Raw genomic sequence first — 19467 nt, forward strand, 5'->3', positions numbered from 1 at the left:
TATTGTTATGTCATAAATCTGTGTGTCTATCGGACATCCAAGCAGAAGTGTCAAGTAGGAAGTAGAATACACAAGTCCAGGAATCATGGGAAAGGTCAAGGATGGAAATATAAATTGGGGAGCCATTAGAACATAAATGGTAATTAAAGGCATGCAAGTGGAGAGTATTATCTAAGGAATAAGTGTAGATAGAGAAAGGTCTTAGAACTGAGCTCCATATGCTTCTGGAAAAACTTGGACATTGGGGAAATTAGGAAGCACTTCTAGGGTTAAAAGGACTGAAGGCCGTGCACGGTGGCTCACACCTGTAATCCCAGCACTTTGGGAGCCTGAGGCGGGTGGATTACTGGAGATCAGGAGTTCAAGATCAGCCTGACCAAAATGGTGAAACCCCGTCTCTACTAAAAATACAAAATTAGGCAGTCATGGTGGCATACACGTATAATCCCTGTTACTTGGGAGGCTGAGGCAGGAGAATGACTTGAACCCGGGAAGCGGAGGTTGCAGTGAGCCGAGATCGTGCCATTGCACTCCAGCCTGGGCAAAAAGAACAAAACTCCATCTGAAAAAAAAAAAAAAAAAAAAAAGACAAGTTGGGACTGGGACCTGAAAGAAGCTCAGACAAATGGCTTACATATTGCAGTCAAGACTACAAGAGGGCTTAGAGGTCAGGAAGAAGAGGAGATGCCAGTCAATGCGACTGACAAGGTGGGAGAGCAATCTACAGAGTATGGTCCTCTGAAAGTCAAATGTCAAATACTGATGAGAGTTATGTTTTGTTTTGCTTTTGTTTTTGCTTTTGTTTTTGTTTTGAGACAGTCTCTTTCTGTCACCTAGGCTGGAGTGCAGTGGTTCAATCACGGATCACTGCAGCCTCCACCTCCCAGTTCAAGAAATTCTCATGTCTCAGCCTCCTGAGCAGCTAGGATTACAGGTATGTTCCACCGTGCCTGGCCTGATGAGAGTTTTTGTTTTTTAAATTAAATTAAATTAAATTTTACGTTCTGGGATACATGTGCAGGAAGTGCGGGTTTGTTACATAGGTAAACGTGTGCCATGGTGGTTTGCTACACCTATCAACCCATCACCTAGGTATTAAGCCCAGCATGCATTAGCTATTTATCCTGATGCTCTCCCTCGTTTCAGCCCCTCGCTGACAGACCCCAGTGTGTGTTGTTCCCCTCCCTGCGTCCATGTATTCTCATTGTTTAGCTGCCACTTGTAAGTGAGAACATATGGTGTTTGGTTTCCTGTTCCTGTATTAGTTTGCTGAGGATGATGGCGTCCAGCTCCATCCATGTCCCTGCAAGGGACATGATCTCGTTCCTTTATATGGCTTCATAATATTCCATAGTGTATATGTACCACACTTTCTTTATCCAGTCTATCACTGATGGGCATTTGGGTTGATTCCATGTCTTTGCTATTGTGAATAGTGCTGCAGTGAACATACGCATGCATGTATCTTTATAATAGATTAATTTCTATTCCTTTGGGTATATACTCAGTAATGGGATTGCTGGGTCAAATGGTATCTCTGGTTCTAGGTCTTGGAGGAATTGCCACACTGTCTTCCACAATGGTTGAACTGATTTACATTCCCACCAACAGTGTAAAAGCATTCCTGTTTCTCCACAGCCTTGCCAGCATCTGTTGTTTCTTGACTTTTTAATAATCGCCATTCTGACTGGCGTGAGATGGTATCTCATTGTGGTTTTGATTTGCATGTCTCTAATGCTCAGTGATGACAGTTTTAAGAAGATGGAGTATGAGAGTTCAACACTGTATTTGGCCAGATGGAAGCTGTAGGAAACCTTAAGCAGAGTAGTCTTCAAAATCTTGAATGAAATGGATGGAGGTGGGGATAGAGAATGTGCAGTGAGCAAATAAAGAGAGAATTTACACAATTCTTTGGACTCATTGTGATGTAATATAAAGAGAGCAGAAAAAAAAGAGCAGCAGTTGGAAATGATGTAGAATCTGGGGAGAGACCTTTTAAAGAAAGGTGATATCAAGGCTTGTTTGTGGACTGAGAATGATGTGTGATCTTGGAAGTCAGCTTGAGAATGGAGCAGTCAAGACACAAATTGGTTGGCAGGTCATGATCAACATGAGAGGAATCTCTATCCTGCTTCCAGGCTATCCTTGGCACTGTGATTTTTAATAAAATAATGCACTGACTTTGCATTCAAAGAAATTACTGGACAGTCAAAATATACACACATATGCAAAAATTGAGGAGCAATTTCCCATAAAATGTAAGCAAGAATAGTTATTTTATGTTATTTCTGTAAGTGTTAGTGGCAGTAAGTAAAGAATGAATTGTAAAATTGTGACAGGGAAGGTAGAGGAGTGCTTTTTGAAACCTATTTTCCATTAGATCTTAAAGAAAGTTGAGAACATAAATTTGTGGAGAAGTGAGGGTGAATATTCTTAAGGGAGGCAGAAGCAAGGTTTAATAACAATGCAGAACAAGGAATCAGCAAAACCTGTTGAAAACGTCAGAAAACTTAGGGGAAGCTGGAGCAGAGGGTTAGAGTTGGGAGACCTGAGTGAGGGTCTTGGCTTTCACTCAGTGTGCAGTCAGGATCCACCTAATGTGGAATAACCATGGGGTTCTGGAATGGGCTGATACAGTGACATATTTGCCCATATTAGTGGATCCATGAATCATTTTCTACAAAGTCTTCTTGTTTTGTTTTTCAGACAAACCTTGGAAATCAAGAAAGTTCTGGAATGATGAAGCTGTTCATGCCAAGACCGAAAGTGCTGGCCCAGTATGAGTCCATTCAGTTCATGCCGTGACAATTTTCTTGGAACTCCTTTTTATTGTTAGTTCTCATTTGTTTCCATATTTAGTGAATGTACATTTAATTGCAAAGCTGTCATTAATAAAAATTCTTATAGTACCTCACTGCACAAACATCTTTCCTGTGTGCTAGGCATTTCCAAAAGCAGAATCATTCTGTATCTGATTTGCATCATCTTATTTAAACCAAGACAGTATTGGCCATACTGTCTACCAAAACAGGCTGTAAGAAATTACAGTAATTTTTGCAGCTATAGGGTAACAATCTATCTCTTCTGGGTTTCCAGAAAGTGTTCTGCTCTATATGATTTTAAGAAAACTGGGACATTGGTGGGAGGATAGTAGTTGGGAAATGCTTCTAGGATTAAGAGGATTGAAGTTGAGACTGGAGGTAAGCTTAAAGGAATGGCTGAAGTATCCCATCAAGACATCATAGTGTCATTATAATGACCATGTTCTCTTGTGAATCCTCACCAATGGTATAGAATCCTTTGATTTCAATTTCTACCACTCTGGGAAACCCCTAGGCTTGTGCTCCTGATACATCAGCCCATTTCATGGTACGTTGAAGCATGCCTACCTGTGGGATTGCTGGATTCCCAGCCCAGTGAGGTAATGACCAAGCAGCGTCTTCAGAGGAAGGATAGCTGTACAGCGTGGTGAAGGACTCAATGAGAAGGTAATTGATGCTTCACCTTTTCTTATTTTCTGTAAAGTAGGGGAATATGAGTCTTCCACTGTGTGCTTTTTTGTTTGTTTGTTTGCAAGCAATCAAAATTCTTTAAGCTTCTTGGAGGATGGGATTTTCTAGAAACTGAAATTTTTAGGGGTGGTTGGGGTCTAAGCAATCCAGAGAAATATGAATGCAACCTCAGGGGAAAACATGAAAGGTGCTAAGGAGGAGGTAGAATAGTCCTATAAAGAAAAGGCACACACATACATGCACACACACCCTGAGACTCACACATATCTTGTTAAAAAACATTACAGCAAACTGGAGTTCTTAAATCCCCAGTGCATAGAGCTTTGGGAGGGTAATTCTGTTAACTTAAAGGGTAGTCCTCTGTAATGATTGCAGTTCTTGTGCATACTCAGCTACTGTGCTCTAATAATGTCTTACTGAGCTTGAGGATCTGTCAGGCAAAATATGCTGATCTTCTGTACCCTGGGAACTTTCTCCAAGTGAGGTCACACTGCTGCCCAGCTCAGTTCTAGGACTGCTCTGGTGATGCGATTTTATTCCATGTCCGGTGATTTAGAAAACACAGAGTTTTGAGTTTGGGTTCCTTCTAATGAACCATTAGTGGTTGTGGTGGGTTTCATTGATTTCTTCCTGATGATTTGTCTTCTCTTTAAAACTGGTGCTATTTGTGGTTTAGTGATATGTACTTGTAAGGATTTGGGTCTGATGTTTGGTCCATCAGCCAGATCATCTGCAGTTTGGGATTCTTGATAATCTAAGACCCAATGTCTGACCCCTTCTGACCTCATTCTGTACATGCTGTTTAGTTACAGTATGAGCTTGTTCCTTAAACGTTCCAACAGCCACTGGGCTTTCAACAAATGTAACTGAATGAAAGACAAATCTTTCATGTGCAGATTTGCCTGTCTAAAACACAGAGTTAAAAACACCTCTCATTACCTCCTTATAATTATATGCTTGGCCTCCTTTGAAGCCAAGGTATGGCTTTTCAAGCCAGTTGCCCTGTGATGTGAGAGGGCAGCACCTTTCTGAAGACGGTTCTCACTACTGCTACACCTTGTGCTGCTGAAAGCAGCAGGAGCTCTGCAGGTGAATGTGATTTCTCTGTAGCTGCCCAAGGCAGGGCCCTGTATCCTATGGTTGCTCAGGGGGACTCTTGGGCAGAAGATGCCTGCAGATCAGCTTTGTAGTGACCTCCACCATCCTGGTCTCAGCCATTTTTCCTTGGCACCATCCAGGCCGAGCTTATTGCAGCGAGAACCAAGATGTCCTCATCCTCAAGCATGCCTGCCTCATGCAAATAGAGTGAAGCCGGCTCATTTCCAGCATTTTCTTTCTGACATTAAATGTTTTTCTGGCAGTAGGTTTAATATTACTCTAGGCAAAACCCTAGGGTTTTACACAAATCATTTATCATTTGGATGTAATTCTCACTATTTAAGCACCTCCAGTTTCTACGTTATTGAATGAGACACTGTGGCCCTCACCCTTCCATCAGGATGGATTGGGTGAAGGGTCTTATCTAAAATTCCCAGTGTGCTCTAATTGTCAATCAACAATTCAAATTAAACAAGTGACCTCCACTACCTACAGGATAGACTTGGTGCAAGTCTAGTTTTAGTGTGAAAAGCAATTTCCATATAGACATAGACCATAAAGGGGGGCTCCTGTAAGGGTCTGAACAATAGGTCATTGTATGTGACTAGAAAAGTGGGGAGAAAAAAACAGAGAAATCTCCCTACGGGTGCAGCGTTTTTGGTTTTATAGAAAGAGAGAAAAACAACTCTTTTTGAATCAAATCATCAGGCACAAAAAACAAATGCTGCCAGAGTAATTATCCCTGGAAAAACTCAGTCCTGAGGGCTCTCCACGCCATAGGCTTCCTGATGCCACCTGCAGCTCATCCCAAGAAAGGGTTGGAGATGCATCAGCAGCCTTCGGCAAAGGGGAAACACCGTGCAGCAGGGCTGACTTGGCAAAGAGGCACCCCCAGAGGAATGCGAGGTGCAGCTTCTCTCCCTTTCCTTCTTGCCATGTGCTGAGAGCCCATGACCCCAGGATCTTTCTGCCATCCTTCCCCTCAGGTTGCTTAGACAAGGAACTTAACTGCACTTCAACTACTGAACAGTAGAATGGGGTCCTAATTGTAACCCTGTCATGGATTTTGAAGGATTTAATGAGACAATCCATGGGAAATGCTTAGCACACAGTATGCCCCCAAGTCAGTGAAGTTGCTTCCATTCCCAACCTCGGTCTTCAGTCCCTGGTCATCTCACAAGCAACTAAGGACTCAACATTAATTCAAGGGACAGATCTGATTGGAGGGGCCTCCAAGATGAGGGAAGGTCCTCTCGGCCACTAGGGGGCACTAACTACATGGAAAACAAGCACTGAATTTCGGGGACTCGCTCCACTGCCCTGCAATGTAAATCCTGTAACTCATTTAATTTTCTTGGAGCAAAGTTTGGGAATGGTTGATACAGATGGTGCTATTTCTGCTTGGGAAGGTGGTTACACTTACATGTCAAATGAAGAAACTTTTCTTAGCTCCTCCCTGTGACTCACCAGCTCCAGCTATTATGAACTCATACTTTAAAATATTTTTTTCTATTCAGCCCCATTTACTTTCAGTCCTCTTTCTTCTGTATTATCCAATTCCTGGAAAAATAGACAATATCCTTAGTTGTGTGGAAGAGGAAGAAGAGTTATGTAGAAGAAAGAAGCATCCTTACTGTAAAATGTTTCTGACTTTTTGAGCCAACCACGTCTGGATCAGATGTTTCCATCTAGAGTCATACCTTTTCATAGCCTTTTAAACCTGGCTCATGAGAGGAAAGAGAGAGTGCAATGTCCCTGAGATATCTAGGAAACCATGGAGAATTTCTTATCAGAATTAACCCCTATTGTTTTGAAAGTAACTAGATCCTAGGAAGCATGAGATGCCACGGGCTTCCCAGAACCCATAGCATGTGAGAAAGAACTGGAATACAGGGTGAGGTGTGATGAATCGAACTGCTTTTCCCAGAACACAGAATACAGCCAAGGTATGAAAGCTGTTCCCCAGAGGGGAAAAATGTACACTGGCCAATGAGGGTGCATCCAAGAGCCTGTAGGCTTTCTTGGGCATTGATTAAACCAATATGCCAGGCATCACCTGCTTGAGAATTACTAGAGATGTTTGTCAAACCCCCAGTCTCTGGAATTAGACTACCTTGATGTACATCTCAGAAATATGCAACTACTTTGAGGTGGTTTTACGTTTCCTAAAATTTAAGAACAATTGCTCTAGAAGATAATAATTCTACCTCCACTGACACTGGAAATACATGTAAGGATGGCTCTGCATGTCCTTCATCACAGCAAGTTGACATTTTCTAGAATCACTGAAAGGAATTATTGCTATAAAAAAATCCAATCCAACAATAAAGCCCCAGATGATCAGAATTGTTCATCCCGAAACTCTTCATGTCCCAGAATTGCACATGGTGTCTGGGACACTTGCTGGAGTGGATTCCTGTGATCGGTGACCTCCCAGTTTGTGTGCCGACAGGGCTTAGAGCTGCAGGCAATGCAGTTGCTACATGGTATCTCAGTGTCAAGAATCAACAGTTCCATGGAGCCAAGAGGGTGCAGGTTGGCAGTGGTGGGGTGGGGGGATCTGTTTGCAAGACGGTGTCATGGAGCCTTTCTGTGGCATTGAAGGAACAAAGATACAGGGGCACAAAGGACATGGCACTTTGTGCTGCTGGCACTGTTTCTACGTTGAGTGACCTCCCCAGGAAATCCCCACTGAAACACAAGGTGAGTTTTGCCAGATTTAAACAAGATAATTCCAATGAGTTTATCAGGAAGTGGAAATGGAGAGAACATTGGAAATCTGTTTTCAGACATCCCGTGTCCATTTCTGTTTCTGGAAACCACTTCGAGATGAACCTTGGACTCAGTTCATCTTCCCTTTGCTCTACATTCTCTGATTTCCAAGCAATAAAACCAACAGGGTTATATTTCTCTGGACAAGACCCTCACCTATCAGCAGAAACAGAAAAGCAAATCCTCCCTGAAACAGCAGCTTGGGGAAGTGGCCCATTGGATGCCTTTTTCTAGGGCTGTACTGTGAGAAAATGTCTTTCATTGCATCTACCCAATGCTCAAAGTTACTTCTCATTGAGAAGAAATCATAGATTTGACAAAATTGTGAGTGAACACTAAAGAACCTGTCTTCTGGAACGTACCTGTGAGGTGAAAGGAAAGGAACTTATGTTTGGTGTGTGGACTGGTGGGATGCAGGACAGGCTTCATCAGGGTGTGACTTGTGCCACTGCACAGGGGCCCATGCTCAGAAGAGCTTTGCACTTGGTTTAATGCCCTGATGGCACCATCCTGAAATTCTTTTTTCTTTTTTGTTTTTTGAGATAGAGTCTCATTCTGTCGCCCAGGCTGGAGTGCAGTGGTGCAGTCTTGGCTCACTGCAACCTCCGCCTCCTGGGTTCAAGCGATTCTCCTGCCTCAGCCTCTGGACTTGCTGGGACTGCAGGCCTGCATCATCATGCCCAGCTAGTTTTAGTATTTTTAGTAGAGACGGGGTTTTGCCATGTTGCTCAGGCTGGTCTCAAACTCCTGACCTCAAGTGATCCGCCTGCCTTGGCCTCCCAAAGTGCTGGGATTACAGGTATGAGCCACTGCGCCCAGCTGGCCATCCTGAAATTCTTAATACTGTGTAAACAAGGGTCCTGAATTTTCATTTTGTCCTGGGCTCCACAAATTACACAGCTTGTCCTGGTAGGACTGCATGGTGGGATTTGGAGAGCTCTGGATTTAAAATTAGGCAGTCTTGGATCAGATCCCGCTCTTCTACTTAGTAACTGTCATCTTAGACAAGTGATAGCATCCTCCCTCCCAGCCTGAGTTCTCTCATCTACAAAACAGAATTACTAAACCTTTCTGGTGGGATTGTTGTTAATACTGAGTGAGTTCACCTGGCATATACAGCTAGCCTTGACCCTGGCATGAAGTCAGTAAATGCAGATAATTTGTACTCAATTTAAGTAAATTGTATGTCGTTCTTGAAATATACGTGACCTGCAATTTAATATAATAAAATATGTATTTCTTGAGTTGCTCTTACATGTACTATGCAAAAGTTCATATTTACAATGCATTATCATGGCTAAATCATAAATATGGGAAAGTCAGTTAAATAAGACTTTAAAAGAAGAACCCAAGTCTAGTCACCTAACACTTACGAGGCATTTCTCATTGAGAAACCGGATTATCTTTTATAGCCTCTGGAGACTCAGAGCCTATCCCAGGTTCCTACGCATCCAAGAACAAATGTGTCCTGAGCAGATGAATGAAAGAGTAAGTGGACCCCTCAGGAAAAGAGCGTTTTTAACACCCTGAATTAACCTCTCAATATTCTTCTAACAAGAAAAAGTGTTAGGACACTGGGGCCTTAACATTAGCTTTCCTACTCACTGAGTGATCTTGACAAGTTACCTAAACTTTTATTTATGTATTTATTTTTGAGACAGGATCTCACTCAGGTTGTCAACAATCGAGGGTCATAGGTTCTTCACCCAGGCTGGAGTGCAGTGGCAGGATCATAGATCACTGCAGCCTCGACCTCCCTGAGCTCAGGTGATCCTCCCACATCAGCCGCCCAAGTAGCTGGGACTACAGGGACACCCCACCATGCCGAGCTAATTTTCTTTTTTTTTGGAGATGGGTCTTTGCCATATTGCCCACACTGGTCTCAAACTCCTGGGCTTAAGTGATCCATTCACCTTGGCCTCCCAAAGTGATGGGATTATAGGCATGAGCTACTGTGCCTGGCCATCCTAAACATTTGGACTTCAGATTCGTTATTTGTGAAATGGAAAGTGAAGTCATCATAAAATCTCTTTCACCGTATTGGAAGGAAGATTAAATAAACTTATAATAGGTGAACACTTTTTGTAAACTCTACAGTGGTGTACAAATGGGATGTGTTAACTTTATATACTGTTGTTGGCAGTCCAGTGATTCCCAAAAGGTGACCAGGGAACCCTAGCTCCTCAGGGATAACAAGCAAAGCCAGTATCTTTTTCAGCCTCAGAACTTACCAGAGCCTTTGATGTGCTAATGAGCACTGGAACACTCTGTAAAAGAGGAGCATGGTTTGTGGCATTTCCCAAATACATTTGTCCAGAATCTTTTGTCAGAGAACTCCTTAAAGGATTCGTGTTTTACTGGGGCACCCACTGGAAAACACTGGGCTATCATGTGGACTGGGCCTACATGGGTTCATTTGGTAGACATGGTGCCCTGCTCACCCATCCTCTTCAGCCTCTCTCCCTCGTCATGCAGGCAGTGCTTTCCTGAAGAGTAGCAATGAGGAGATGGGAGAAAGTAGATTATCTGTTTCTTAACTGGCTCTTTACCTCTCAAATAACCTTCCTCTTTGGGGCATTTTTGCACAGTTCTCTCTAGATTTAATGCATTGAGGGCAAAATAATTAACCCAAGACTGATTGCCATAGTTATTATTATTGTTCTCCTCCTCCTCGTCCTCCTCCTTTTCCTCCTCTTTCCTCTTTCTCTTCTCCTCCTCCACCTCCTCCAACTTCTCCTCCTACTCCTGCTCCTGCTCCTGCTCCTGCTCCTTCTTCATCTCTGTCTTTTTCTTCTCCTCTTCCTCCCACTTCTTTTTTTTCAACTCAACTATGTGATGATTTCTTCTTTTACAACAATTTTATTGTCATAGTTTGGCATAGTTTACACATTTTCAATGAAATATAAACCCTAAAATTTAAAATATTGCTCTAAGAATTTTTAAAAATAGAGTTATCTTTAAGTGCAAAGGGGCATATTATTCAAATTCAATTTTGAAGTTTATGTTTGTACCTTTCCTGGGGTTAGGGGCCGTTTTAGAACATGGTAATCATGGACAGTATCTGATGGTACTGATGGCCATTTCAATAGCTGTTAGCTGCAAATTCAACAAGTATAGGATACCTGTCTCCTTCTTGGGACTTTCATGGCATACCCCTTTTCCCAATAATGCTGTGTGGTAAAAAATAATAGTAATAATAATGCTGTGAGGTTCAGAGAGACTGAATAACTATCAAAAGTCATGTAAAAAAGATATATGACAGAGCTACTATTTGAACAAAGGTTTTCAGACTCCCAGGTATTCCCTGCAAAGAGAAGGTATGAGGAACAACCCCCTTTGTCTCTGTGACCCCACAGCAGCCTCTGGGCCCCCACTTTCTGATTCTTCCTCCTGTTCCTTTTTGTCTTTGATCTGCTTCTATTTCTCCTCTCCCTTTTCCTCTTGTCTTTTATCTGATCCATGCCAATCGTGCTCTCCAAAATGAAGAACCTATGATCCCTCGATTGTTGACAACCTGAGAACATTTCTTGCCCTACCCAGGACAGAAGGAAATGACATAAAAACATTTTATTCATTGGGTGAAATGGGATTATTTTTGAGCTGCTCTGTTCAACATCAGTGAGGCTGCTCAATAAAGAGAAGAGGAAACCTGGCATAAAAGAAGAAACTGGGCTTCAGCTTTGCATGCATATACATGTTTATTGCAGCACTATTTACAATAGCTGCAAAGACATAGAATAAACCCAGATGCCCATCAATGGTGGATTGGATAAAGAAAATATGGCACAATACACCACGGAATACTATGCAGCCATAAAAAAAGAAAATTATGTCCTTTGCACCAACATGGGTGCAGCTGGAGGCCATTCTCCTAAGTGAATTAGTGCAGAAACAGAAAACCAAATACCACATGTTCTTACTTATAAATGAGAGCTAAACATTGGGTACCCATTGATATAATGACAGGAAGAACAGACACTGGGGACTCCAAACATGGGGAGGGAGGGAGGAGAGTAAGGACTGATAAACTACCAATTGAGTACTATGTTTACTCCTTGGGTGACATGTTCAATTGAAGCCAAAACCTTAACATCATATCCATATAACAAATCTACACATGTACCCCCAGAACTAATATTTAAAAAAAAATAAGAAACATTTCCTCCCAGAGACAGTGTCCTAATGTGGTTTTATCAGAGTCGGTTCTTCCTGATGGGAGATAATAAATAATGGCATCTTATCCAGAAGACTTCATCAAGTACCTGAAGTTTACTGTGGGAACATCTGGGCTGTAGCCCCTCTTTCCAAGGAGCTCTGGGATCAACTTCTGATACTGAGAAGCGTGAAGTTCGAATTCAACTTTAGCCTTGTTATGCTTGTGTGTGCACTTTCACACTTATTGTTAAGGGATTCGTGAGTGGCTGAGGAGAGGAGACACAGAAGACTCCCTTTCTTTGTAATGTACAAAAAACCATAGAGAATCAGTAAATGCAGATGAATGGGAATATAAAGCACTTACTGTTCTTATGGTTCAAAGGTTTTAGAACAGGCACATCCACCTTTACTCAGCCACAACCAAGAAGACTGGAATTCAGAAGCACACTCGACCTCTAAGCCTGCCTTTCTCATCATGCTGTCTCACACTTCTCCCTGGATAAATAAAGGCGACCTGTGCCCTAGCATTGATAATGATGCTGGGGACAAAGTCAAGCTCCGACAGTGTTGGGACAGTCTCTGGAGTCTGCCTGGGCCCTGGCGCCTGAAATGGCCTGGCTGGTCCTTAGGCCGGGCCACCTTGCCTGCCTGTTTTCTGGTTTCTTTCCCTCCTGGGCCATCTGTTTTTCACCTGCCTGATGGCTGCAGTCTGCTTTCCATCTGGTCATCGTTCCAAAAACATGGGAAGCAGAATATGACAAATGGTGATAAATGGAAAGAAAGGAGTCACAAAGGTTTCAGCATTGATCATCTACAGATTTACCAGCAATTATAAAATTTGGCTCCTTCTTATTCATTTTCATCTGCATGCCAAAAGCAATCGATTGTAGTAAAGACCCGCATTCTTTGTATATTTTACTTGCCAAGTCAGTTGGAGTCCAGATGGTGACACTGACCTTTGCAGAGTTCCTCATTCTTCCCAGGAAATGTACATTCGAGGAAAAGTCAAGCCTCTTACCACTTTAGTGGTACCATTAAGAGGGTGGTTGGGGAACCTGGATTATTTTAAATGCATACACACACACACACCAAGCCTGGAACATGCTGCTTGCTCTTATCATCAAGAGTGTTATAATTTTGGGCTGGCTGGAAAGCAAAAGCTCCAAGTTAGAAAGCAATCTGTTCCACCCCTGCCCCCTCACCCTCCCTGAAGCCAGACGGCTGTAGTGCAGCTTTCTCCTCTTCAGACACACACCGGGTTGGAGCCTGTTAAATTGCATCGGCACTGACTGGACCTCACAGAGGCCCATGTTCTGTGCCCCTCCGGGAACCCTCATTGGCTTTTGGATACTTTCCTTGCTACTCCGAGTTCGCCAAATGCTGTGATAGACCCTTGTAAGGTCACAAGAGTGCAGCAATGAGAGAAAAAAAAAAGAAGCCGTGATTCTAAAACTGAACCACACTCCTACATTATCAGGATTTTTCCATTTTCCAGTGAGAGTGGAATAGTGAAGACTTTCTGCCCTGGAGCCTGATTCCTTTCCATGGATCTTAACAACAGGGGGAAATAGTAGACCCTGCACCTGCAGGAGGAGGAGGGTCTGGGGAAAGACAAAGCTGGGATTAACCTCATGCTACTAGTTATAAAGAACGATTTGGAAGGATCAGTATCACCCAAATTAGCTATTTGCCAAACACTGAATATCTATCAACTGATAACCACCCTCTTATTATTGAAATAATTTTGTTTTCATAAATCCAGTTCTAATTCAAGAAGATGCCGTTTCATGTGAACTCCATCAGATTACAGCTCTCCAGGCACAAGGGGTCGCTGGCTAAGAATCAAAGCACATGTCCAGATTTCCTCCTTCTCACTTTTCTTCTTGGTTGCTTATAGATGCTAAATTCTCCTTCCTTCCTTCTCCATTCTGTGGCTTTAGGGATTTAGAAGAACAAGAGCTAAATCCTTACTTTGTGTCAGGGTCCGTAACAAAGGCTTCACACGTCTTAACATGTTGAGTCCTCAGAGCAAAGGCATGGAGAGGTATATACTATTATCATCCCCATTTTACATATGAGGACATCAGGGCACAGATAGGTTAACTTGCCCAAGGTCACAGGCTAGTATGTGTGGGTTTGAACCAAGGCCATGGAGCTCCAGGATTTGTGCTCCTAAACATGTTGCTGTGGTCCCCCTTAGAATGTAGAGCAAGAGTTCTCAGCTGGGGGTGATTTTGCATTTGGCAGGGGCCCTCTACTTTAGCACTGTCTGGAGACATTGTTGGTTGTCACAGGTGGAGAAGCACTCCTGGAATCTCGTGAGTGGAGGCCAGGCTGGAGATGCTGCTAAACATCCTCTAATGTACAGGGCAGCTCCCCTCAGCATAGAACTCTCCTCCCTCAACTGTCAATAATGCTGACATTGAAAAAAACCCTGATGAAAAGAAATCACCGGACACATACACAGAAATGTACACAGATGTGTAAATAGTAAATCAATCAATCTATCTCTATTGATCCACCTATCTAGCTAGCTACCTATGTCTTCCTCCTGCTCCCAGAAGACAGCTAAAAGGTTTACTCTTTTGAAAGGGCCTTTAAAGTATTCACTATTTTGAAAGCTTTTAATAGTAATTTTCATATAAGAGTTATAGAGCAAAGTGATTTACAAGTTATTGTTCCTTGAAAATATAGTGGTGTGTGTGTGTAGTAGGGGTGGCTCCCACTTTAGTTCCTGTGGACTTTCCCTTTGGCTGTGGAAAGTCCAGGTCATTCCCTAAGACCTTGTACCTGTGATTTTGTCTCCACTTGGCCTTTGAGAAAAAAGCTGGGCCAGGACAGGTCATCTGGCCAACGCCAAGTTCTCAGTCATTTTAATTCTAATTACATCCAGCTTATATTACACATTATGTTAATATCACACTCCATCATGTTATAGCAATATACATTATGTAATATATTAATAGACATTACCTATTCTGTTATTAGCACATGACATTAATACACCTTATATTAACACACATTAAATATTACATCAATACACATTACATGCTACATTGACAGCACATTACAAATTACATTAATAACACATTGCAAATTACACTAATGCATACTACATATCACAGTGATGCACACTACCTATCACATTAGTAACACCTTCCATATTACATGATTAACACATTACATCTTATATTTATACACATTATATATTACATTCATAATGCACTCGATATTACATAACACATTACATCCATAACATATTACATGTTATATGTGCATAATACATATTGCATACATATTAAATATTATATATATTATGTGTTACATGTTGCATTAATAACACATTCCATATAATGTAATTATATGGAATATATGATTAACACATTACACATTGCATTAATGCACATTACACATTATATTAATAAGTACATCCTGATGCCTGGTTGAAGGAAGCTCATTCTTTCTGGAGTCCCCAACTCTAATATTCCTGGTCACCTCCAGTCCTAGTTGTCACCTGCAGCTGATCTAGACAACGCTGGTTTCTCAAAGAGCTGACAGTTCCCCCAAGGGCAGCTCCCTCCCAGGCCAGCACAGGCCCCTTGGCTGCCTGGGAAGTTCTCCATGTTCTTCACCCCAGCATGCTTCACGGCCCACAGACATCCCCTTTGTGCTGTGCTTACCCAGTGGGGTCCTGGTCCTTTGGGGTCACCCCCACAGCTGCTCTACTACAGCCCACATGGCTGACCAGGGAGACAGGTGAAGCGATGTCAGTGCTTGACAACTCACACGGCCCAGTGAGCCATTCCTCAATGCTCATCAGCTCCCACAAGTAACAGGCTCTGGCTGAGTGAAGGAGATGGTGCAGGTGCAGGTCAAGACAGGGTCACTGCCCTTCTGGAGCTTGGGTCTAGCAGGAGAGTGGAGTAGAGGTAAGACTTTAATTAAAAGACCCATTGATAACTTGGAATTAATGGTGATGTGCTGTTATATCTAGCTGTGAGGAAAAAGATCATTTGGTTTCAGTTCTTAGACCTGGGTGCTGGGCTTGGGGAAGCTTGTCCAACTCCTCTTTCCCTCCAGGTGAGTTCTGTCTTGAGGCCTCTTTCATTTGTTCCCCCTGCTCTGTGGTTTCTAGGTGCATTGCCCATCCTTCAGAGAGCTCTGTGTGAATCCATAAAAGGTGCTTAAAGCTTTTCACTCCATGAAGCCTCATCTGTCTCATGAAAGCAATAAATGTAAGTGGACATTTGGGAGGAGATGTTTGCTTTGCATGCTCATAACTGGATGGCTCATTTGGATGGAGATTGCCTCAGACATCCATGTAAGTCCTCCATCCTAGTAGACAGCAAACTACTGCAGCACGAACCATATTACATTACTAACACACTACAAATTATACTGATACACACTACATATCACAATAATTCACATTACATATTACATTAGTAACATCCTCCATATTACATGATTAACTCATTACACCTTATATGAGCTGGTTTGTGCTGCTCCCTATGTAAGCACCCTCTGTAATTCCATCAGGATCTCAAAGGTCTGGAGCTCAGGTTCAGCCACAGTACCTGCAATGCAATGAAATTAATGGTATTATGATATAATGATATGATAATATTAATGCAGGCTGTTGTGCAGTACACCTACTAAGGTTCTGGGAAATAGAATCCACAAGACATGATATACACCTTATCCTTCCTTTTCCTCCAAAACACTGCCACGATCTGTCAACACCATCATTTAACAGATGTTGAAAGAAAGACTCTAAAAAATAACTTGCCCAAGGCCAGTCAGTGAGTTGGCTGCAAACTCTCTGTCTTTCCCCATTTCTTCCTTTTCTCTATTCCACATAGTATTTAAGTCATCACCTCCTGTTCACCCCACAGTGCTCAGCTCTGCCACCCCTCACTCACTGGAGCACCAGTGCTCAGGTCACCCACTATGCCTACCTTGCACATCCCACCTCTGGCTGCACCCACAGGCTCACGCTAGGCAGGGAAGGGCAGGTAAGGGCATCAGGCATTGTGCCCTTCCACAGCCAGGCTCATGGAGGGCTTTCTGAGCAGAGATTCTAATTCTGCCAGCTGACCTGGTAGAAGCCCCCAGGCTGCAGCCCTGTTCTGCCCACTTCCACTCCCATGCATAGGGACATCCACAACATCCACACTCCAGGTAACTGGATCCACCTCCCCACTGCAGCATTTCAGAAGATGCTAAGTGCAGGATGAACCACACACTTCCTTCTCCAAACTAGGCCACTTTTGAGAGTAAAAGAGGCATTATTAATAACTGAGACAACAGGTGGATGCTGGACATATGTCATTCACCCTGTTTGACAAACTCCTGTCGCCTCTCACCAGCAGAGGAGGCTGTGAGACCAGAAGACTTGGAAGGAAGTGGCAGGCACTGATTGTTTCTAAGGGAGCTGGGTTGGATCCTGGTTTTGTGTGGTTGGGAGGCTGGCACCTGGCAGTCCCCTCAAGCCAAGCATGATGTAGTGGGAGTAGGTTATCTTTCTTCTCACTGCCTTAGTGTCCTCAGGATTGCCTTGGGGCCACTTTTCTTGTCATCAGGAAGTGAGCAGGACCACAGCTGATGACCCTCAGCCTGTCATTTTGGTGCAATCCAGGGTTTAACTGGCCGGGGAGTAAAGGGGACTGTTGCACCATTCCAGGCTGGCTGAGCCTTGTATCTCACCTCCCCACATCTCTGTATCCCTGGGGCTAAATGGGGCTGTTTCCATGCTCCTTCTAGAAGCTTCTCCAGCACCAGCCTTCCCCCAAACCAGAACAAGAGCATTGATCTATACCCAAGAGGAGCAGGAATCAGCAGAAACACAATGGAAGAAACTGATATGCCATCTAGTGGAAACACAGAAAGCCTCAAATGAAAACCTCAGCCAAAATGAGGCCACTCAACCAGTGTCCAGTGAATCAAGTTTCTGACAAAAGTCAGCTAAATCAAACACCTCTGTGTTTCACCCTTTTTGATGGCAACGCCATAAATGTGACTGCTGCTCAGAAAGCCAAGTAAAGAAAATATAATGGGGCTGCTATTGGCTCATTCCGAATCAGGCATTTTCTCTCAGGTCAGCATTTGGGATCAGAATTTTGATTACATAATATTGTCGAAGGCAACAGAAAAGGACCATTGACTCACAGGGTGTTACAGCTGATAAAGGACTTCAGAATTAATCAACAAACATTGAGGCAACATTAACTAAAGGTCAAGAACTATTCTAACCACCTTATAAATATTTATTCACTTAATTCTCACAGCAGCCCTATATATAAGCACTAGCATTATCTCCACTTGACAGATAAGGAAACTGAGGCATGAAAAAGTTAAGAAACGTTCTCAAGGACACACAGCTGAGATAAGGCTTCGCACCCGTTTGGTTAGGCTCGGAAGCCACTGCACCATGCCCAAGGTCACAGAGCAAGGAGTCCAAGCAGTATTTCCCTTACTCAGAGATGTGAATAGCCAGAAACACTTAGGATGTTTGGTTTTACAACCCACAACCTCCTCCCCCACCTTCCCCAAAAGATAAACTATTTTCTTTTTTTCTGGAACTTACCTAACATAACATAATCTACATAAATCTACAAAATAATGTTGTTCATGAGAAAGGCATATTCGATTCAAGCTTATCCACCTTAAATTGCTTCCGCATAACCAACCTAGACGTATACAGAGTCCCTTCTGTTAGTTCCTTTGATGGATTTTTGCTTTTTTTCTCCTGAAAGTAAAAAGCAGGAACATATACTGTGATTTATTAGGTTTTGCATCTGTGACAAGGAATGCAGTCCTGGAGAGGGCGGTAATTAGCTAATGCTTCTGGAATGCTGCTTCCTTCCCACCAGCCCCTGGAGGTCAGCAGGCCAGGGGCGAAGGCAGCTTTGTCCTGCCCCTATGGGAGGTTGTGTTTCTCGACCCAGTGTCTTGAGTTTGCTTCGGGGCCGGCATCTATGGAGAGCAGGGAGCATTTGCACTCCTTGGGGAAGAGGCATGAGGAGGGGCAGCGGTGTCCTAAGCTCCTAGTGACTCAGTCTATTCTTGACCTGCCATCACAGGGATGAGTTTGGCCTGAATGAAAGTCACACACCCTGAGCAGGCTCTGAGGTTTGGTTTAGTCCACAGTTTTTCAACCTCAGGACTATTGAAGTTTTGTCGTGGGGGCTACTGGATGCACTGTGAAATGTTAGCAGCATCCCTGACCCTCCACCACTAGATGCCAGTAATGGCTGTAACTGTAATAGGTTCGCTGCCTGATGGGCAGCCAGCAAGTCAGTACACCGAGACAGCCAGTTGCAGCAGAGAAAGAGGGTTCATTGCAGAGCCACTGAATAAGACGGGAGGAAACCTCAAATTTGTCTCCCCAAGGAGTTTTAGGGTTAGGGTTTTTAAGGGTTTTAGAGTTGACCAAAGTGTGGAGATCAGTGGTTGATCGAAGAGTGCAGGGTGAAGGCATTGGACAAGAAGATGAAGACGCTGTATTCTCATACTGATCCGGTTCCTCTGTGAGGTGAGGGTCTTCTAGCTGGTTGGTGTGAGCTGTTCCACTGGAATTCAGGATCTGAAAAGCATCTTAAGCAATTTTTTTTTTTTTTTTTTGAGACGGAGTCTCACTCTGTCATCCAGGCTAGAGTGCAGTGGTGCGATCTCGGCTCCCTGCAAGCTCCACCTCCCGGGTTGACGCCATTCTCCTGCTTCAGCCTCCCGAGTAGCTGGGACTACAGGCACCCACCACCACGCCCAGCTAATTTTTTGTATTTTTAGTAGAGACGGGGTTTCACTGTGTTAGCCAGGATGGTCTCGATCTCCTGACCTCATGATCAGCCCGCCTCGGCCTCCCAAAGTGCTGGGATTACAGGCGTGAGCCACTGTGCCTGGCCACATCTTAAGCAATTTTTAAGCAAAA

The 19467-nt window shown here is 43.3% G+C and overlaps 1 protein-coding gene across 1 annotated transcript in view; it reads left to right on the forward strand.

Annotated features, from left to right (window-relative positions):
• LOC747480 (Down syndrome critical region protein 8) overlaps positions 1–19201 on the forward strand; it is a 51334-nt gene extending 32133 nt beyond the window's left edge. Inside the window, exons 3-6 of the mRNA XM_003949171.5 lie at positions 838–934; positions 2707–2831; positions 3337–3488; positions 15673–19201. Of these exons, the coding sequence (XP_003949220.1) occupies positions 838–934; positions 2707–2805 (196 nt within the window). The 3' untranslated portion in view covers positions 2806–2831; positions 3337–3488; positions 15673–19201. The remainder of the gene's footprint in view (positions 1–837; positions 935–2706; positions 2832–3336; positions 3489–15672) is intronic.
• The last annotated feature ends 266 nt before the right edge of the window (positions 19202–19467 follow it).

Source organism: Pan troglodytes, chromosome 22 (genome assembly GCF_028858775.2).
Source record: "Pan troglodytes isolate AG18354 chromosome 22, NHGRI_mPanTro3-v2.0_pri, whole genome shotgun sequence".
NCBI classification, from domain to species: domain Eukaryota; kingdom Metazoa; phylum Chordata; class Mammalia; order Primates; family Hominidae; genus Pan; species Pan troglodytes.